General features: G+C 40.1%; 2 protein-coding genes and 1 long non-coding RNA gene across 5 annotated transcripts; 1 reads left to right on the top strand and 2 right to left on the bottom strand.

The window, feature by feature from the left end:
- Positions 1 to 719: 719 nt before the first annotated feature.
- On the bottom strand, positions 720 to 2,295 carry LOC148329072 (uncharacterized). The gene is made up of 2 exons (XR_015845564.1): positions 1,742 to 2,295; positions 720 to 1,624 (listed from the first exon to the last, which is right to left on the bottom strand). It is a non-coding gene; the product is annotated as an uncharacterized LOC148329072 (long non-coding RNA).
- Positions 1,958 to 6,117, top strand: cep72 (centrosomal protein 72). Of its 2 annotated transcripts, none has more exons than XM_088306116.1 (11): positions 1,958 to 2,353; positions 2,561 to 2,688; positions 2,776 to 2,968; positions 3,037 to 3,097; positions 3,387 to 3,541; positions 4,065 to 4,177; positions 4,254 to 4,347; positions 4,438 to 4,595; positions 5,474 to 5,600; positions 5,690 to 5,781; positions 5,879 to 6,117. In XM_088306116.1, exons 1-11 carry the CDS (start codon positions 2,278 to 2,280, stop codon positions 5,882 to 5,884), a joined length of 1,203 nt encoding a protein of 400 aa, XP_088162242.1. In that variant the 5' UTR covers positions 1,958 to 2,277; the 3' UTR covers positions 5,885 to 6,117. The 2 variants fall into 2 exon arrangements, with proteins under 2 accessions (XP_088162242.1, XP_088162243.1); XM_088306117.1 differs by having other exon boundaries at positions 3,390 to 3,541.
- A 354-nt stretch (positions 6,118 to 6,471) lies between these two features.
- On the bottom strand, positions 6,472 to 21,100 carry tppp (tubulin polymerization promoting protein). 2 transcript variants are annotated; one of them, XM_088306119.1, is made up of 5 exons: positions 20,891 to 21,100; positions 13,829 to 13,909; positions 13,035 to 13,370; positions 8,821 to 8,974; positions 6,472 to 8,743 (listed from the first exon to the last, which is right to left on the bottom strand). In XM_088306119.1, exons 2-5 carry the CDS (start codon positions 13,840 to 13,842, stop codon positions 8,534 to 8,536), a joined length of 714 nt encoding a protein of 237 aa, XP_088162245.1. In that variant the 5' UTR covers positions 13,843 to 13,909; positions 20,891 to 21,100; the 3' UTR covers positions 6,472 to 8,533. The 2 variants fall into 2 exon arrangements, with proteins under 2 accessions (XP_088162245.1, XP_088162244.1); XM_088306118.1 differs by lacking the exon at positions 20,891 to 21,100 and adding an exon at positions 14,650 to 14,823.
- Between the last annotated feature and the right edge of the window lie 668 nt (positions 21,101 to 21,768).

The raw sequence follows: 21,768 nt of genomic DNA on the forward strand, positions 1-21,768 counted from the left end.
CAGCTCCTTTTCTCATGCCAGCAACAGCATCCAAGTGCTGTGCAATCCATCTGACTGTTTTCTCCTCCTCCTCTGCACTGTTCGCCCATTTAGAGGCTGCAGCTGCAGCGAGCATGCTCAGTGCAGAGCCTCAGTCATAATGGAGGCTTGACAGATATGAGTCAAATGCTCACCGCTAAAATGATGAGGTCTCTTCGCTCACAAACAAACGGCTATGTAAGGCTTAACCCCCCCCCCCCTTTGCGGAGTAGTCTTGAAAATCAATGACTTCATTAGAGGAGCAACTTTCTAACATTGTGGAGTTTTTTTTTTTTTTTTTTTGCGGTTTAATCCCAGGGAACGAAAGCAAGGGGTTGTTATGAAGCAATAAAAATATGATTGTATAATAAATGCACAATCTTTTTTTTTATAGAATCATTTTTATTTTATTTTAAATTTAATTCACATATTGTATAGCAGCAAACTACATAATACAGGAATTGTTAATTAATTTCTAATTCTAGTTCAGTTTGAAGCGCAACCCGCAAACTGCGATACAAAACCACTTATTTCGCGCCTTTTATTACTTGCTATCATAATGTTGCTAAAATACTCCAAAACCAAATTGAACCATATTTTATTCATTCTTATCATAAATCAAGCACTATAAATCACTCAAATGACAAATTGGATGAATGGGTAACGACCACACTGGGTATGAAGTGAATGAGAAAGAAGAACACAGATAAATACATTTGAATATAAATTTGACAAGATGAATATTCAAAATGGTTTAATCCTGAGCATTATTCAATTTAAGCAGATAATACTTTAAACAAAGTGTTGTATGTCTGCTGCAGCAGCTGAAACGGAAACATGACGTTCAGCACCATGCTCCCAATTTCTATTTCTTATGGGAAAACGGCTCAAACAAGAGGATGACAAACAGACACGATAATGTTAGACTTTAGAGGATTAACTGTATTATTGAGTATACTAACGAAACATTTATTCCCTTTTAGGACCGTTAAACGAGACCACACCAGAAAGTCTTTGAGAGCATTGCTGAAACTACAATGCCAAGATATGTGCGTGCATGAACGTTCTACATGTTTAATTGATTTTGGTCAGTCACATCCAACAGAAACTTATCCAGGGCATGTTTTGAGGCCCAACAGCCTATAGACATGGAGCCTTTCAAAAGCCACTTCATGGTTCCTTCGTTGGTGGCCTGAGAGCCGAGTGAGGCAAAAGTGTGTGATTCAAGAGTAGGTGCCAAAAGTACTGGCAGGCTGACAGTTACACTGGTCAGGGCCCCGATGGGGTTGCTTGCAAACAGACACACCATGAGGCAACAGGACAAGGATGCCAGACCCATGCAGCTACTCAGAACGCTGAGTGTATCTGCTGAGAGCCTGTCACACAATCCCAGCAGCAGGCAGGAGCCACACAGGAGAATAGATGCTGTGTAGCGGTCTTCACTGAGCCAAAGGAAGTGGAAGGCAAGCAACGTTGGAGCCAGAACTTCTCCGGCACATTCTGCGTCTTGCTGGAGGGAGGTGAGGAGTGTGCTTGAGGAAGGCAAAACAGCAAGTCCTGCAGAGAGTCCAACCAGGAAGAAGCCAACTGAGGGAGCTCTGTGGTCCTACAAAAGCCATAGAAAACAGAGTGAAAACATTGCATCCACTAGAATATAAGTCATGGGCATTAACAATTAACTTGGTCATACTTAATGCATAATTTATTCAACTGTGCTACCTACCTTAAATAGTTTATATGAGGAGAAAAGAGCTGAAGAAAACAAAATTAAGTTGATTAGTATCCACGCCATTAATCAAAAAAACAATGAATTGGACGAGTGTTCGGAAATCGCTTCAACAATAACATTGGATAAAAATCGGATAAAATTCTTTCAATTAAAACAAGCGAAGCGAACTTCGCTAAACAGTGGCACGTTTGTTTGGGCACGTGACACACCCAGACGTCAGCAGAGCGCAGGCGCAAAATGGATGCGTTCAATGTTAATCGTAAACGCGCATATCGGCCTCGTGATTTTTTCTAACCCGGAATTGAAAGGAAATAAATGTTTTACTTGCTATCTGTCGGGTCATCTAATCGATATTTAAGTAATTATATATTGCCTATTTTGACTAAAATTGTTAACAGACGTCCGTGTAGCTCCATTTACACACTGACTTTGATCCCTGCCTTCATTAGTCTCTGATTTTTCTATTTAGCTGTATTTTAGCCATACATACATTTATTTAAAGACGAATTAAAGGTAACACTGTTAATAAAATGGCGCCGTTGACTTTGCTGGCTTTGACAGAAGAATGGATAATGAACAAATTGGGATTAAGTCACCAACGCCTTGGTAACATTTCTTCATATTTACCATAATGATAAACATTCATGAGTAAATTAGACTACAATAGTCAGTCTATGAAAGATGTTGGCTAGCCTTGCTAATTGTGGCTTTGCTAACAAAGTCGTTGTGAATCATTCTGTAGGTTGGAAACTGAGTTACTGTTACAAAATAAAATAAAAACATAATTATAATAATGCTGTGTATTCCGAACAGGAGATGTTCGTTCACTGAGTCTCCCTGGTACATACAACCAAAAAATCGGATATCTGGGAAATGGTCTGGCCAACTTTGAGCGTCTGAAATCTCTGAATCTTTCACATAATTCATTAGTCTCCGTTGAGGTAGGCTTGAGTGTTTGGGATGCTATATTTTAATGGCGTTAAATTGCTGTCTTTAATGTGTTCAATATTCTTTGTTATAATCCTCAGGGTCTCCAACATTTGAAACATTTACAGATCCTAAATCTATACTATAACTGCATACCTTCCCTGGAGGAGGTAAAGGTCCTCTTTGAGTTGCCACTTATGAGAGAACTTGATCTGAGACTCAACCCTCTAGGCAAGACTGACCCGCACTACCGACCTTTTGTGGTGCATGCCATGGCCGGCCTACGGAAGTTAGGTAAAATATCAGACAGACTGCTAATTACAAATCTGTTTTTAGTATTTCTCTATGCACTTTGCTTCCAGATGGATGTCTGGTCAAAGACTCTGAGCGCAAGTCTGCTATGAAGCAATATTCACAGAAAAGGTACAATGAAAATTTTGGGGTGTTTGTGGTGGTCCGGCCGGGTCAATCAGCCCTTTTCTGCTGGCTTCAACACTATCATAAGCACCAATCTACATTTACAACACAAATTATTATATTTGTTCCATGAAATTGGATTAATTCATCCCCAATTGTCCAGCAGTGCATCCAGTATGGATTTTCTTTTGAAGAATGAGATCAGACACAAAATTGCTGACAGTGCCCCTGTTACCACTTTCATCAATCCTCTTATTTGCTCCACTTCTGTCTTAGTCTCGCTCATGATTTTCAGAAGTCGTGATAACCGACAAGCCTTGGTGGATCGCCTCAGCAGGAAGCTCTCCCTGTTGAATGTCACAGATGATGTTGAGTTGAACCTCACTGGCGCCAATCACAGAAGCCGCATTTACTCAAATGAAGAATTACAGTCATCTCATCAGCAGCCAGGTGAGACATATTGTTGCCTTGTTTTTTCCCCCTTATTTAAAATCATGCAGTTATATTTTATGTATTTCTGGCAGAAATTAAATGGTTTCACACAACTGGTTAGTTGCAGGTGATTGTAGTTTTCTTTTCAATAAGTCAGAGATTCTCATGTCAATATCAGTGAAGATTCACATTCTGTAAAGTGTCTATTTTTTTTTTAAACAGAAAGTCTAAACAGAATCTCTGAAAGAAAAATACTGTCTGTACACGTTCTTCCAATGACTCTCTGTTGATTTCAGTTTCCAACACTAGGTGGCAACAGAGGGCCACTTTAAAATAGTTTTCAAAAGTCCGGCTGATGAGTGGTTATTATTAGCATGCATTCATTTGTTTATTTGAGGTGTCCAGTATTGACATCAGACTTCCAAATTGGTAACTGGACAAATCAAAAGGCAGCCACTTGTTGGAGAGACAACCCAAAACCTGGAAGTACTTGTTGTAAGTGCTGTTAGTAAATTCTGTGTTGTCTTGTAACAATTTCAAGATCAATACCACCAATCTCCCCATTCCCATCATCTTGGCTCCAACCCCGTTTTGCATCCTTCAAGACTCACCGAAAGTCCCACCTCGCTGCCACAAGCAGAAAACAAGCAGCAGGTACAAAATATAGCATCTTAGCATTTTCTTTCTGCCACATACATGTGCTATCAGATAATCTGATTACTCCTTCCAGGATAATTACCGGAAGCCTTTGGGGGAGCTGCTCGACATCATGGACAAACACTGGGTGGGAGAGAGAACTCTGGAACTTAGCACCAACTTCCTGAGTGAGTTCGCTTTGGGGAGTCTGTCTAATTGCAGGAAGTTGAGTTAAAAAAAAAAAAAAAAATCACATTCTCACTTTTTTCTGTATCCAGCTCAGATTGTCCAGATCCTTTCTATGATGGAAAACCACATCTCTAGTCAGGATGCTGAGGTCAAGACCTTAAAAGAGGAAGTGGGAGCCTTGTGCCTTTTTGCGACAACACAAGAAAGAGAACACAAAGCTGATGTAAACAAGTTCAACGCTGATCTGGTGAGGACAAAATGCAAAATGTTGACAATTTACATTGTTGAAAACCTTTTATGAGAATTTATGCAAATTATATAGCACAATGTTTGAAAAATATAACATCTAGATTGAAACAGGCAGAATGGATGTAAATTGCTGCTGATTTTCCACGCACTTTGCATATACAGCATGCCATTTAGTTCAGGGCTTCTCAGGACACACCCATTGAATACATTTTGCATCCTTCACATCACAGATCACTTCTAAAATCTTCTGCCACATAAAAAGCAATGAGGCCACAATTCCACAGTTGAACCCACAGATTACAACCATGCAAGGATATTTTAATTGAATTACTGGTCCAACATTGTAATATTAGATTGCGTTATGCAAGGTGATTCATAGGGACAATTCAATTTAAGATCTATAATAAAAGAACAAAAGTTGTATGCTGCACTGACTTTACAGCAATGACTACTTTATTACTCTTGTCCCAAGTGGATTACACCTAGATCATCTTTAACCAGATTAGACCTCCATGATCACTAACGCAATGAAATTTGTAATTATTTTTTAATACAATAGACTTCAGCATAAATTACAATATCGGTGTCCTACAATTAAAACAATGATACATTGTTCAATGCTACAGATAAAGGCAAAAATAAAAACTGAAAAAAACACATGATAGTACATTACTATGTTTATTAGTATAAGTAAAATTCACTGACTAATTATAATTAATAAAATTATTAGAATGTGGTCAAATATTATGAATAGTTCCCAGAACTGCAGAGCTAAACTCTCCATGGAACGTTTCGAGAAAATAAACACGCTTCAAACCAAGACAAAACTGCGTGTTGTCTTCTGAGTTAGACGAGTATTTGTCCCAACTAACCCAGGGAGAACTCAACATGCAGTTGAGGGTTGCCTTGGAGGAGAACGTCGCCCTGCGAAAAGAGCTGATCACATCAGAACGCATGTATCGCCAGCAAATGTCGGAGCACCTGCCCACTTGTCACAGCTTAGGTGACTGACAAGGCCAATTCAGGTTTATGTCAAGCAATTGTTTGACAATTATCAGAATGACAATAATAATGTCACATTTGCATGATCAGAGGCTCAGAAAAGGGTGGAGGAGCTGAAGGAGGAGTTGGAAGAGCTGCGGAGAAACGTGAAGGAGGCTCAGAGCGCCAATGATCATCCTCAGGTATCTTACACCATTTTAGCTTTGTTAAAATAAAAAAAAAAAATGTGACTTCAATTTTACTCACGTTTTTTGTGACTTATTTTGTCTCTGACTACAGGTCTAACTCAAGTGTGCAGAAATGTGATTAAGGCGACTGCTGCTGGGACGACGCATCACTTTTAGAATTCCTTGCGCTGTTTGAGTGCTTGCCAGATTTTTATTTTCCCCTCCAACATGTTTGTATTGCGATCCGAGAATCGTTGAGCTTTGTATTATTTATTTATTAAACAATGTCAAAGACAGTGTTTATTTGACGTGGCCCAGAAAGATAATTTATTAAAGGATGCTTGTGTATAAGTCTGGAAGTGCTGTTATTTTAACAAATAACTTTGAAGGGACAATGTTTGGGACTCCTGGATCCGCATCAAGGTTACGTCACCTCTTAACCTCTGTTGTTTTTCACTTTTGTAGGTCAGAGCAGATGGGAGACTCAACAACACTGTAGCACAATGAATGCATCAAGATTCCAGCTGTGCAGTGAGTTTTTTTTCTTTTCTTCTATACGCAGTACCACTGAATTGAGGCATCTGTCACACACGCTCACACAACTAAGCAGGCTAGACCAACTGAGAAAAGACGCCACATAATTGAACTTTTTCTGTTTCATCGACCCGAACAAGACATGACCCTTTCACTTTCACTGCAGAGGAGTTTGGTGTGCTTTTTTTTTTTATTTTCAATAATGCACTACAAATCATGAACACACTATTTAGAGGTCTAAAGAACGAGTACAAACATCCACTGCATGCACCGGGGGCACGATAGCACGTTAAAATGTTATGAAGTAAAAAATAATACACACAAATTGTTCCTCCACATTAAAGGTGCACAGTATTTGGCATTAAGCACAGGGAGCTTACTCGAGCGACTGCAGCGGACAAAACAATTACACTGATAGCTGCTATAGTTTTGCGGCTGCGACTGCAGGCAAGTGTGACAACAAACACTGTCACTATGTTAAAAATGTTCTACAAAAGTATACTGTTTGGATTTTTTTTTTTCCCTTTTACATCGGACAGTATTTAAGGATATAATCGGCATTCCCTGCTTTACTTCAGTTAAATTTGTGACAGTACCACACACTGAATGTTCTCTGGGTAACAAATATAACAGCATTTGATGGCAGCCAACTTTGTACATATACATATTCAATAGATTTCAAGCAATAACACCGTTTCATCATCACTTTTCATTACTTAAAGGGGAAGTCAACCCAAAAATGTTTTTTTTACCAGATTTTGTTCTATGCAACCACACTAGTTGAAACATGACATTCTGATTAATATTGTGCTTTTGGAATATGAGTTAAGCAGTAAAATCCACCCATTTTATCCATCTCAGGCGGCCTTTTTGCCACTTGCTGTCGACTCAAAATGTCATCACAGTTGCTCAGCTAACAACCAATCGTGGCTCAGCCTCAGAAAACAGTTGGGCCGTGATTACTTGTTATTTGAGCCCTGAGCAACTGCAATGTCATTTTCAGTCGATAGAAGTGACAAAATGGCCGCCCCCTGAGCTGTGCAAAACGGGTACATTTTTCTGCCAAACGCGTATTGCACAAACGTAATATTAATAACACTGTCATGTTTCAACTACTTATGGTGCATCAAACATTTTATTGCAAATAATTTTTTGGGGTTGACTTCGCCTTTAATGTTTCTAAGCAAGAAAACAACTGTCCAGTAGTCTGTCCTTACAGCAGGCACAGTAGATCAAATACAACATAGTCCTACTATCATTTCTGTGCTTCTCAATCAAATGTAATATACATAATAACATGCACAAGGTACAGAAACACAGAAAGGAATATGAAGCCAGTGTCAGAAATAAAACAAGTGGCTACGGTTATTAGATTATACACAATCTAACCACAAATATATTAGAGGTACTGTGCATGAACCGGGGGCGGGGGGAGGGGATAATATCCAATGACAAATGTTAAAAATACAATCTTGCACAACTGCGCTTCCGCTTGCTGAAGTCACCGTGTAAAAATTTGTAAGCTATTTTTCAAATTGAATGCAAAATAGTGTCGATGGAGACGGGAGAGAAAATAGGGGCATCCCATTCAATATATCTGAGAGAAACAAAATGGCTGAGCTGAAGGCATATTAATAAAATGACTGATCTTATAAAAGGAAGAATATGAACAGCAGAATTTATCGACAGTTGACAAGTGAGGATAGTAGACAAGCAATAGACACAAGTCATAATATTAAATATACATGTACAAATGTGTGCCAATTATCTGGAACACTGTGCCAATTAAAATCCTAAGGTGGGTGTAAAAAGTGTTTTTTTTTCCTGCAAAAAAAGTGCAATGTTATTACATAAAACCCTTGTACCCTTTTTTTTGTTGTTTTTGTTGGCTTTCATTGTTCATTGTGCTTGATAATCTAAGGCCCGATCAAAACAACAAAACTTCATCATCATCATCATTGGCGTTCTCCTCTTGGCAGTAACTCACTATTAGACAGGAATGTACCAGCTGGTGAAGACTTTGTAAAAAATAGATGTAAACAGTTTTCCAGTTCTCACACTTTCACAAAGAGAGGAACTCTCTCCGCAAGCACATACACACATAAAATAACTAGGAGGGAAAATATATGACAACCTATTTTGTTTTGTTGGATTTTTTTCTTTTTGAGGGTGGGGGGAGTACTCGTTTCAAAGCAAGTGATCCTAGCCATGGATCCATGTTTCCCTCCACCCCTCACATGGGTTTGGCAGTGGGGGGTTTGGTGACCTTCTTTTCGTAGGACCCTCGATGCTTGTATCCTGAGACGTATCCCGAAGTGTCGACTAGGTCTACTCGCCCCGCCTTACCCTTCCCGCGTCCCGTGTCGTCAAAGCGCTCCTTGTGCGACCCTGTGAACTTGGTGGTGTCTGTCAGGCGGTTCACTGTCGGGGAAGCGACGGCTCTCTGCAAGGGAGTTTGCACGATATTAAAGTCCCCTCCGCAAAAGTCAGTTGAGGATTTGATTTCACAAGAAATACTACCGTGACCCCGGCGATCACGGGCGTCTTCCCCTCAATCAGCTTGAATACTTCAGCCTCGGCTTCCTCTCCAGTCTTCTCTTTGTACTTCTTTCCGGCAAGCTCGCCTAACGCTGTCTTGAACTCGTCATATGTGATGGTGCGAGAGGATTTCTTCCTGCAACAGTGAAGTGATTTGTGACAGGAAAGTACAGGGAACTAAAATATCCACTCACAGGATCCTCAAGAAACAGGCAAAGTCTTTTCAAAGCACTGCATTTTCGCTTTGATGAAAGCAGATGACAGAGAAAAGGTCTTCACACTATAAGAATATTGCTGCTCATTTTGTACATTTTGGTCAGGTTTATTATTTTCTCCCGTATTACTACTTGTGACCTCTCGACTCTGAGAGACAGTAATTCACTATCGCATTTCATCGGGTATCCAATTGGATTGTTCTGATGCCATCTCCTTTGCTTTTGTATGACAATTTGGCATTGTTATACAATTTTGTGAAAAAACCCGCATGTGTTAATGTTCCTGAATTCATATCATGCTTTCCATTTTGGTGACTTTCTACAAAAAGTGAAAAACGATTCATAATTGACGTCTATGTTAATGGTTTAAACAAGCAAATATACATCAAAATATCATCATCAAACTCACATTTATCAATATTCTGCTTCAAATAAGTGTTTTACAGATTACTTGATTTAAAAAAATTAATATAAATATAATAGCATTTAAGCAGGACAAAAACATACATATGCGGTAAAGGCGCTCTGTAATTTCTGCTAATTACCCTGACTAAATTTAGCCCCCACTCAACAAATCACAAGTTTATGCATCACATCAGTATATTTCATTGGAAGCAAGAACTACTTTCATATTAGCTAGAGCTTTGGCGCCACCTTGTGGCATTTTAGGGTGTTGCATAAATATTCTGCAATTAGGTGAGTTTTTCAGCGAATGGCTGAAGATACATTTCACAGTATAGGTGAATTCATATGCAGTGTGATTAGGTGGTGTATCGCTGTATTTTTTTCAAAGTGGTCAATGCACAGTATTAATTTTATGCATACACTACAAAGAATATGTCCTTTTATCGCATCTTGGCAGATGAAATCACACGGATATGCTTGTGAACTTTCTAATCATATAACCAGATCGCTCCAAATACGTCTCTCAGTCTGTTGTGGGATCATTTGCACGGTACATTGAGATTGCTGTCATAAATTGACGAGTTTTATATTAGTTTCTTTCTTTGGAACTTTGGCTCAACATCTGCATCTTTCAGCATGCATGACCCATTTGTGAGGATAGACGCTTTGGCTTGTAACAGAGTACTTCATGTGGAACCAAATGCATTGACATTTATGAGGTCGACTTGTAACAGCTGGCAATAAGTCCGATCTTTCTCACTCATGCTCCATCTGAGGCTGCTTCACTCGTCTCGTTGGCCATGTGCCCCTTTCACTTCCACATAGTAACAAACACAAACATTCATCGCTGTGGAGATAGATCAACCAAACAACAGCATATGAAGCCCCGCCGTCTCCCTGGGTAACCTGCCGTCATAGCAACAAGCCACAGTAAACAAGGGTGTTAAGGTTTATCTTTATTCCTTCTCCCCCCGTTGACCTGTTCTGTTTAGGCGGTCCATCAGTGTTGAATATTTGGGCGCTCCATGCTCGGAATTATTCCCGTGCTGTCTAATGTCAGACTGGAAGCTGAACTTCCACTGCCGTTCCTGTTTGGGGAAGACAAATATGTGTCCCCATCAGATTGAGTCAAAGAGGCTTACTGGAGTCCTCAACTATCCAAATAGTTAATCTTTGTGAATAAACAGCAAATCTGTATTTAAGGAGGTTACAGTGAAGAAGGATAAAGGTTGGACAGGGAATGGAACATTATTTCACCTTGGAAAACTGCAGCTGACCTTTTTAATTTACTGTCAGGTTTAAAAGGTCCTGACGCCTTCATTAGACTGAATTAAATGCAGAGAACCAGAGGAATAACCAGGGAAGGTTTTGTCTTTTCTCCATCGCGATGGGAGGAGAAGCCAGGAAGTGAAGTAGACGTCTTGCCAGTTCACTCTCCCGCACTCTCACTGACTCCTTCGCCCATCCCTCCGGACTTTATTCAGAGAAAAACGAAACCTATGGAAAGTGAAACTTAAAACAAGCGTGTGGGTGTGCGCATGTGTGCTGAAGCAATGATGTGCGTGTCTGTGAGTGTGTGTGTAATTATCATTGATACAAATAGTGTATAAAAAACATGATTAAAAATACACAAACTATTTACATACTCTCACATTTACATTCTTGAACCATCTGCACGCTGGACCACGAACATTAAGAACGCAGACGGAAGAATGTGTTTAATCCACAGCTTTCCAATAATGTTCACCGATAGGGAACCACGGCATGGAAAATAAAGCCGCCATAATACCATGCCAGTAATTAATTAGTCTACACTAGATTGCTGTGGCCGTCACAGTTTATGTTGAGGTTCCATGCTCTCAACACTCGTAACCTCGACAAATCACTCAGCCACACGGTGTTTAGCCAGCTCTCATTAATTTCTTGTACATGTGCATGCAAAGAGCTTTGACAGTGATTAAAGGAAAATGAACGGCCGCCTTCCACTACTCAGTCATGCCCGGAGCCAGTCAGTACATGAACGCCAGCCCCCAGTCTGGAACCGGCTACGCTTGACACAGATGCTACTGTAGTGACCTCAAGGCTGATAGACACATGTCTGTTGTCATGTTATTGTGGCATTCACCAAATTAACCACATTGCGTATTTTTCCAGTATAACCCACACTGCCTTTCTGTTGTGTCAAAACAACCCGTTTCCATAGCTTTGCTAATGTGAACGAAGTATCACAATAAATTTTAATTAGCCAATCATAACAAAATACATCTTGTTTTCTATTCAATTAGATTGAAAAAAAAAATTCACACGTAAATAGAGTGCTATTTTGTTTTACCACAACTTTTAGGTTTTTGCATTGATAAGCATACATACTTATACAATTTCATTATGAAGGATCCATTGCTGGTCTACTGTCCATGCCACATATCCCAAATTCTACAAACTGCCTATTCTAGTCCGGATTGGCATGGGAACCGTAACAATTAATACTAGTCTGGTCACATAAGCACAAAATCCACTAAATCAGCGTGAGATTTCCGATTCCACGGCCTTTTCCACTCCTGCAGCAACACATGATGATGAGTTACTTCCAAACACGCTCTCCGGTTTCCTTATTTATAAAATTTATCTTGGTTACTACCATTTGATTATATGGTACATATTTGCAGGAACAAGTTGTGATACGTCCAACTATTTAGCACACTTTGTTCGAGTTAGTAAATAAAACATTTGCCTCTTCAGTGCAATTGAGGTCACAGTTTATTATTAGAGTCTAGCGCACTTAAATCAAGCAAGCAAAGGATGAACCAATCTGGCCTGGGGAGGAACAGGAGGGGCCATCCATCCAGATCTTTTTTTCTGTTTTTTGATAGCCGCTTGGCTTAGTGACATGTTCAAAACGTATTTTCTTTACATTTACAGTTATAAATCAAAGCCCGGATGAGTTTTACTCCAAAATACCTCCTACGTGTTTTATCACATCGAAATGTGTTTTTCCCGAGCAATGTTTATGCCACTTGATTGGACTTTGGGGCATGCGTGAGAGTTCAGTGACTAAGTCTTAAGTCATCGCTGCTTCTGAATTAGTAATATAGATGGAGTCTTGTCTTGGCACATCTGTGGTGAACCACATTTATCCAAGTATATCATTCCCAGTTTCATGTCACGATCGACTGTTTCTGACTTCAATCCTCAGTTATATTAAGGGAGGGTGAAAACCGATACAAGGTATCAGTATCAGGTTAATACCAGCCTTTTTTTTTTTTTAAGTATTGAGGGCTATGGTAGGCTGCCGATACCAGTCATCGATACCTAAGGCAAATCGAGTAAGACCTCCTTGGCCGTAGTTGGCACACACTACGTCAGTTTGGCACATTAGCAAATCATCTGCGTCCGAAAATGTTTTTTTTGTCATCGTGTTAAATGAAATTTTATGTATCAAAAGTACTACAGATATCGGTACTCTGTATCAATTAATTACTCAAAGAGAGAATTTTTGCGCTCGGATGGCTTTGGGAAAATAAAGTGGTATCGAAGATCTTTAGTTATTTTTATGAAAGAAGAAGTGTGCTTTCTTACTTGACTTTGGAGAAGACGATGTCGACATCGGTGAGTGTGATGTTCTTGCCGTCAATCACGCCGCAGTCTTTGCAAAGCTTAGACCAGTTCTTCCCGTGCATGTCTTTGCCGGTAGCGCGCGTGTCGCCGTGAATGGCGAATCGTCGGAACGATTCCTCTAAAGCTGTCAACTCCACCGGCGTGGATGAGCCCACACCTCCTTCGCTGGTCCCATTTGAGTCGGTGGAGAGCCTTTTGGAGGCGCGGTCTCTCGAGTGTTCACTGTGCGGCCGAAGTTGGGCTGAACTGGTGTTGGTATTCTTGGCTGTTTGGACTTTAAAGTCATCTAGTCTGTCTCTGAGAAAAAAATACAGATTGTTGGTCTGATGTAAACGGCAAAGAAGCCAGATTATAAAATCGTATAAATGCAATGACTGGAATTTTTATTTTTCTCCCACACAATCCAGGAGGTAGACACCATGTTGGAAGGCAGGCACTGTACTTTACGTTTAGTTTGTTTGTGCAAGCACCCCTAGTAAAAAAAAAAAAAAACAGCCTGGAGAGGCTCCAAGTGGTTTGAATCTGATCTGCCAAAAAATATATATATTTTGGCCAATTTTTATTTGTCCCTGTCAGTGAAGTGTGGCAAGCAGGATTTGATTCTCCCAAATTCAAGTGCACTGTGAATGAACTAAGTTATTTGTCGTGGTCTCATGGTATTTTACAAACAGAGACAAACGTGGTGGTGGATTACATGTGTATTACAAGCATAGACTGACGTGAGCGCTTAGGAGTACGTAGCTTCTCCGACTTACTTCTGGTCTGCCATGCTTGTGCAGGAATTAGCTTCCCTCTGTGCAGTGCTTGGATGAGCTGACTTGTGTTTTCTCTTTGTGCTGTGGAAAAGATGAGAATGGAGGTGGATACTGTGAGATGATGTGCCCAAACGTGAATGAAATAACGAGGAAGACGGCAACGGAATGTCTTTTCTCTCATGCGTTACCGGTAATAAAATAAATTTCACTACCCTCCCGGGATGAATAAAGTGTCTACCCGGCTATCATGCATCCATCTATCGAGTAGGAATGTATTCAGTGCTATCCTTGCAAAGGTTGCTCTTCAGTTGGAAAGACTGAAGAAGAAGCATGACTCTAGTGCATACTAATCGGATGGGCCAACCAAAAAATATCATCCACCCACAGTGCATTGTGACCAAAATGGTCATACACTGGGTTGTGATATTTCTCTAAATTATGAAGGGGTGGGGGTTCAAAAGTCATTTTATGTAGCTGATAACATCATAGCCCGTAAAAGGAGCACTTGTTTAAACAGTGAGAATACCTGTTTAGTGCATACCAGTACGCCATAAGATCATCCCTTAGATACCGTAAGAACATGCACCTAGTTGCTGTGTTAAAACCTCTTAGCATTCACGCAATAAGATATAGAAACATAGTGAAGAACAAACTTTGAGGAAAATTTAACATGACAGACTGACTACAAATATTCACAAAATGTCTCCACACACTGAGAGTGAGCAGCACATCACCTCGACCTAACCTCCCCCTTGAAAAAAAAAAAACCCAACATTGCTTAAAATCCGTAACGTAAAAAGCAGAAGAATAATATACCGTACCTAAAAATGACATACAGTAAAATGCCATCCATCCAAAACTCAATCCGGTCGTCCTGTATGCTCACCTTTGAGCTGTTCCCATAATTAACGCGGCATGGCAAATGACACCAAGAGTAGCTACCCGTTTAAGCCGATACTGTACGAAATGCTGAGTCGAACAAACTAACGCGCCTACTTGAAGCAAGAACCTCTTTTGTTCACATGACTCATGCAGCTCTTAACTGACCCCGTCCACCCCACCCCCTCCCAACAAGACGTCAAGTAAATTACGTTAAATCTATTGTCCCCATCAGCAGTCAACACTTATAAGAACGCAACCTTGCGGAGACATTAATGTGTACAAAAGCTAAGAGTGACACGGCATAAGAGAAGATATTCTAAATGTCTGAATAATGAGGCTTTCAGGGACGCAAACACTGGGAGGCCTTTGTCCAAGTCGAGGGCCCTCTCTGTGCGACCCTTGCACATTTATTCACACGCACATGGCGACATCGTAGACTCACACTATTGACGCATGGCACTTTGTCATCGAGGACTCATGCCAGCGCCAGAGTGGAGTCTACAGAAAATCCTATTCTTTATTTTACCTATGTTAACTTTCATCATTCCATTTTCTAACTTTTGAATTTGTGATTAACCGTACATTTGTATATGATTTTACAAGTGTGTTTTGGTGACGTGATATCAACAGATAATTTTCCACACTGGCATGTTTTGAGCCTCAATTTCCAAAAAAACGTGCATCTTTTTTCCCTCTTTAATTAGCTTCTTTGCTGAAAAGAAATTTGAACATCAATCAAATGAAAGTCAATTCTTCATTCAGAAGACAAACGAAAGATACAATTTGGTTCCAGCATCACAAATATGTTTAAACGGGACTATTTGGTAGATGCTTTTCAGATTGAAGATAAAAAAAATAAAAATGCAACGTTTTGGGCAGCATTTGTTTTTATGTCCAATATTTTAGTTTTATATTTTTCGAATTTGGATTATATTAACATTCTGAAAATTATGACTATAAAATCTTAGTTGCTCATTTCAAATACATATTTAAAAGATTAACATATCATAATAGATGCCTAAATGATCAATGATTAGTTGATCATATATGTTTGATGATTTAACACAAATCGAAAAAGAAAGACCTCATTATAATACCGATTTTTAACCCTACAAATGTTCAAATGCATGCTGTTTAACGATGTTGCATGCCTCATGATAAAATCTTTTATGTAAAATGGAGCTACAGAATAGTTGATAAATTGTGTCAATTGTGACTTATGCTAACGGCAAATAACCAAACACTTCAATCCATTTATAATCTCTTGTCATAATCATTTGAATGCAATTAACATAAAACCTTACCCACATATTACTCAGAGCTTGCACTATTAACTGAGACGATTCATGACAACGCAATGGAGCAGCTGCAAAATCATCGTGGAACAAAGCAGTCTTTTCACCATTCTCCTCCGATTTACAGTCTGTCGTCTCAAGTGGTCGAGTCAACAAGACAACGCACCTCCTCGCACCATATGCCGACCAATACAGAGGAGTAGTCAAAATATTTTGACCACAGCTCAGATGTTAAAGCAACACTGTAGCTTTAATATGAACACAAGCATCATTGTGATATTTTTGAACCCTTCTAAGCTAAGTTGAGGGCAGATCTCCAGAGAGAAACAGTGAGCGTATGACAGCATGCTTACATCCACTCGCCTTCTGGCAACATGCTGCACACATGAGTGCGCCAACCATAAGTTGACCCAATTTTAACTGCATCTATTCAGGGCGACAATACGCCATCATGGCTGGAAAACATTCTATTCATGCTCAGGAGAGGAGATCAGCTAGTAGACGGTGTGCAAGTTGCGAGCTGCCAAAAAATTGCATGTTTGGCAGATGGTGTGACATATAAAATGATGACATCGTTGACGACGAAGAGGGGGAGGAGAGTGTTTAGGCTACACGACGACATATCAGCGCGTCGCAGAGAACTCCGTCTGTGTTCTATCTCGACGCTTGCCAGGAAGATACTCTCGATTGGGAACAATTAATCATGAAGTTGTGATCATCACCCTTACAGTCAAACCCCACCCACATTTGCCACAAAAAATCAATATGCCGGGATGCTGGTTAATATCAGATTTTTTTAATGTCAGTGTGGTTGAAATAACCCAGTCTAGTCAAGTCTAAACTTTGGACATGGAAAGAAAGTGTAACTTTGATAACAGGCCTCTGCACGCCAGTTGATGCGAGAGTTACTTTTTGGGATGACTGCGCGTAAATTCCGATGTGGAAGCGGGTTTCTTCTTTTGCACTAAGCATCACAAAAAGAGGCAAAAAAGAAAACGCCATTAAGTTAATCCTTTCATGCTCACTGAACTGAGCTCACGTGAGATTTGAATGGCAAAGAAGATTCATGCCACTGGAAAATTGGGTTGAGTCACAAATTTTGTGATTGGTCCTCAACCAGAATAAGGCTGAGTAATTAATTGATGTAGTGGAAAACAATTTTCAAATAGCTAAGGCTGCAATTTCATGACATGAAAGTTGAAGTGAACCACAGATTTATTTGCATTATTGTTGTACTCTGATTCATGACAGTGACTAATGTTTACGACATTCGGAAGAATCGAATTATCAATGCGGAGAAAACATTTTTGACTGGGCTTTGTCGTTCGAACATACTGCAAAGTCTTTATTTGAATGTAATGGTAAAATATAGACTATAATGCCACAAAGTTTTTTAAAGAAGTGTGGAACTGCCGAAACATTATCTTTGATTTTTGTTGCTAGCTATTTCCTGATTCAGAAAAATAATTGCAATTTTGAGGGGTGGGTAGGAGGAATCGCAATTAGATTATTTTTCAAACTCAATCAGCCCAAAACCAAAAATCCCTGAGTGTCTTGATTGATTGTCTAATTTTATAAAACAAATAGATTGCTAGAACCATAATCAAAGGTTAATGCAAAGAAATATTGAATATGACATCAATAATGCATCAAGAGTGTTCTACCTAATGACACTGGAATCAACTTGAGGTCATACTGACTGTATTTGCTTTTCGTCACTATCCCCCCCCCCTCCTCTTAAAAGAAACATCAGAATGATATCACCACAGAGCAACACCGACCTGTGGTCACCACCACCATACACTCTCCATCCGTCTTCGCCTCCTTGCGACTGCACTGACTCACACATGTTGGCGTGCACTGAGCAGTAGAGTTACAAGATGCTTGGAGCCAGCCGCAGCGGTTATTGTTGGCAGCGGCAGTGAGCCCAATAGAGACTGCGAAAAAAAAAGCATGACGCCATAGACGGCAAGGGGGAAGGCCAAGTTGTAATTCTTAGGCTACAGCAGGGATGGGCAACTTAAATGCTGGAGGGGACCAGAAATTTTTTATCAGTGCGACTGGATGGCCGCATAGAACCACATGCATCCTAATCAAATGTTTGACAAAAATGCTTTTTTAAATATGGAGTTAAATTGTAAAATATGTGCTCTTAATATACTTCATTTTTGATCATTCATTTCATATCCCAACTCAACACAAAAAGGTTTGAAGCAAAAATAAACTAAAAAGTACTTTAATTGTTTTTACCAAACTTCTCTTGCATAATAATTACTATTCAAGGACGGCACAAAACTGCCAAACAAAAAAAAACACCATTAAGTGCAAGAACTCATTTTGGACCTTTGAACATTTTTTCACAAAAATGAATTCACTCAAAATGGGTAATATGCCTTACAATCAAGAGGTTATGAGTATAAATCTTTTTACATTAAAAAATGCATGCTAGTTTACCTGTAAACTTTGAATTGTCCATAGGTGTGAATGGTTAAAATAGCTGGGGTAGACTCTGGTTCACTCACAACCCTAATGAGGACAAATTCCATAAAAATGTATCAAAAAAGGGTGGCAACGGTTTCACTCTAGGCTGTTATTCCCTAAAAGAGAATTATGTTCAGCCTCTAGACGTTCCACTGTATTACAGTAACCTGTTTATGAACCCTTGGTGAAGAATGACACTTACTGACCTGACCTATTTTTTTTTATTTCAGTGAATAATAATTTTCACAGTGAGGCAAAGTGTTTGTGACATCAGCCAAAAGGCTCTTAGCTTGGTGAAATCTGGGCCAATGACTGTGTTCCGCCCATGCATGTCTGATTCAACCTATAGGGAGAACACGTCACCATATCGTTCCTTGTGGCACACTAGTGTTTCTCATTCAGGTCGTGGGTGAACCGGGGCTTATCCCAGCAGGGTACACCCTTGACTGGTTGCCAGCCAATCACAGAGCACATATAGACAAGCAACTATTCATTCTCACATTCACACCTATGGGCAATTTTAAGCAGGAATGTCAAACTTGGGCCACATCGTAATTATGCTCGACCTGGGGCCCGGTTTTTGCAGGGAAACCACAAATGTCTAATCATTGTGTGGGTAAGGGTGCAACAAAGTTCAGTTTGTTTTAAGTTCACGGTTTGGTTCACATTGGGTACAGGAGGGGAACAATATGCCAACCAACAGCGTATCTTTTCTTTCTTGATTAATTTATTAAAAAAAAAAAAGTAAAGAAAAAACAATAACCATTCAAGGGTACTTTGTCCCAAGAAAAACAGGGGAAAATAGTAATGAGAAAAAAAGGGGAAATCCATGCCATGAAAAAATTTTGGGAAAAAACTACTCGGCTGTAGTTTTAAGTTGAAATATCACCAATCACCACTGGATGGCAGACATCTCTGAGTTACACTTATACGGGGTCTGATACTGACATACTGCAATGTGAATAGGCCTTATAATTTTTGATGGATTCCGAAAAATGATTGCCAGGGCAAACATAGTTTTGAGTGAGTGATTATTGTAAAAATAAATAAATACAAAATGTACAAAATTAGTTCTTGAACTTAATGTTGGTTTCTTGTTTAGCAGTTTTGTGCCATCCTTGAATTGTATTTGTTTTGTTTTTTTTTGCCAGAGAGTCCTTTGCACTGGAACATTTTGGACATACATCTGGTTAGGAAGTGTGTGGGTCGATGTGCCCCTCTGGTAGCACTGATGAAATATCGTGGCGCCCTCCAGCCTTTAAGTTGCCCATCCTTAGACTAAATGTCTTTAAAAAAAATTCCTAAAGGAAACGCATTGATGTTTTCCTTTTGTAATTTTGTCTTTTTTATTTGGAAAAGGATACATGTAACAGTTAGTTTGAATTATGTTATAATAAGGCAAATGATGGCATTTATTTATTTATCCATCTAAAGAACCCAGGTGTGTCTGTGTTTGTTTACCGACTAGGTATGTAGCTAGAGTACGAGGCTGTTGCATTTCTTGTCTCTTACCTTTGTTCTCGTCAACATATTACATGATTACCCCTGCACTTGATTAACAGCATTTCTATGACTCGGTTTGAACAGAAGTCAATCGAAAATGTGGCATGCCACATAAAATGACGTGATGGGTGTAATTTGGCCAACAGTTTGACACATATACGAGTCTTCTTTAAACTGTTTTTGGAACGTGGGAGGAATTCAGTGAGAAGCACAGTGAGAACATGCAAACTACACACAGGGAGGCCAAGAGTCAAACCCAAAACCGCTTAACTGTGAGGCAGGTGTGCCAACAAGCCCACCGTGCTGCTTAATAAATAGACTGTTGTCATCATAGTTAACGCTCAACACAAGCATGCATGTGCATGCTATTTTGCAATCCAGAAATGTCAGGAAGCTGATTAATGGAGACATGCATCCTGTCTTGCGTGCATAATTATGTAACTGGCCTGCACATAAGCCTGGCATGAAGTGCTGCAGCCATAGGCCAGCTGAGGTGTCAGTCAGGCTCGGTGACAAATCAGCGCGCTCGAATGGGTGCGTTTGGAAGATAAACACAGGCGAAGACACTCGTGTTGTTGATGTTACACAGACATGGCCGCGGCTGCAGCTGTTGCCTGAGACAAGTGTTACATAAAGCCGCGAATGCCACATTCACACAGAAGTGCTTCAAACGTGCTCTTAAAACGCTCCGATAATTGCACGAATACGCTCACGTAGCTGCAACCGGACTGCTTAAAAGACATTTCTCATACAAGGGAGCGTTGACGCAAAGGAATGCAAAGAAAGCGCACCTTGTACAATCGGACGCGTTGATCTAAGCAAACAGCCGACTACTGCTTTTAAACATTATGTCAACATGCACGAGCAATTAGTAAGACATGAAATAAATGAAGACAATCACCTGGTGACGTAATCCCCCCACTTCGTTGTCAATTAAAAATCATAGTGAAAAGAAGCGCGTCTGTCCGTCCGTGCTCTCGTGTCGGCTGCCCGCGCTCCAGTCTAGCGATGATGGCTCGGTTCTCTCCCTGGGGATGCTGGAGAGAGAGCAGCCCGCTGATTGGCTGCCCTAGCCCCGCGACAAGCTCCTCTCCTCTCGCTTGGCCGCGGTGCTATGCGTAAATGTTGACAAACAAGCACTCAGGGCAACCGAATTATGCTGTTTTGTTTCCCCATAGAGGCACTAATTCGCAAACATTTGAATACATCGTGGTTTAGTGAGATGTGCTGTTTTTTTTTTTCTTGTCACCCTGGTGAATCGGATGCAAAGACAATTCACTATTTAAAGATTCTTGTGGAAGATGTAGCACACAGGCTGCCCTCTGAACAGAATTCTCCTTCAAGGCTGTTACACAAGCAGTGCGAGCCTAATGGCTGACATTATGTAACCTTGTAGCACATCATAACATAAACACTTAAGAAAAGATTTGAGGAGAAAGGGGCGTCAATTTCACTTAAGAATTCTGACAACCATTTACACACTTGGTCGATGTTCACGCACACTGAGAACAGGACAACTCCTCACAGGAAGGCCCTGATTCGAAAACCGCATTCGAGAGACCATTAGGGAATTTGGAAACTGAATTATAAACATTTCAAGGGTTAAACTGTTGTCATCATACAACCTTCATTGGCTTGATCAGCACTTTTTAACCCATGTGATGTCTTGTCGGTCAAATGTGACCCACTACCATGTTTTGCTGTAGAAAAATACCTGACACTGGGGTCCTCAATCCTGTTCCTCGAGGGACGGTGACCTGCTTGTTTTCCATTTCTCGC

This window comes from Idiotropiscis lumnitzeri, chromosome 10 (assembly GCF_059441095.1).
Source record: "Idiotropiscis lumnitzeri isolate Australia: NSW breed Sydney's pygmy pipehorse chromosome 10, RoL_Ilum_1.0, whole genome shotgun sequence".
NCBI classification, from domain to species: Eukaryota; Metazoa; Chordata; class Actinopteri; order Syngnathiformes; family Syngnathidae; genus Idiotropiscis; species Idiotropiscis lumnitzeri.

What these genes read in the sequence shown, in the direction of transcription:
- tppp (XM_088306118.1), bottom strand. Translation starts at nt 14,681, where the DNA reads ATGGATGGCATTTTACTGTATGTCATTTTTAG. An exon ending in TTACTGTATGTCATTTTTAG is followed by an intron (nt 13,910 to 14,649) that starts GTACGGTATATT and finishes TCTTTTCCACAG; the next exon opens with CACAAAGAGAAAACACAAGT. An exon ending in ATCGTCTTCTCCAAAGTCAA is followed by an intron (nt 8,975 to 13,034) that starts GTAAGAAAGCAC and finishes TCACTGTTGCAG; the next exon opens with GAAGAAATCCTCTCGCACCA.
- cep72 (XM_088306116.1), top strand. Translation starts at nt 2,278, where the DNA reads ATGGCGCCGTTGACTTTGCTGGCTTTGACAGAAGAATGGATAATGAAC. An exon ending in AAGCAATATTCACAGAAAAG is followed by an intron (nt 3,098 to 3,386) that starts GTACAATGAAAA and finishes CATGATTTTCAG; the next exon opens with AAGTCGTGATAACCGACAAG. An exon ending in GCCCACTTGTCACAGCTTAG is followed by an intron (nt 5,601 to 5,689) that starts GTGACTGACAAG and finishes TTGCATGATCAG; the next exon opens with AGGCTCAGAAAAGGGTGGAG.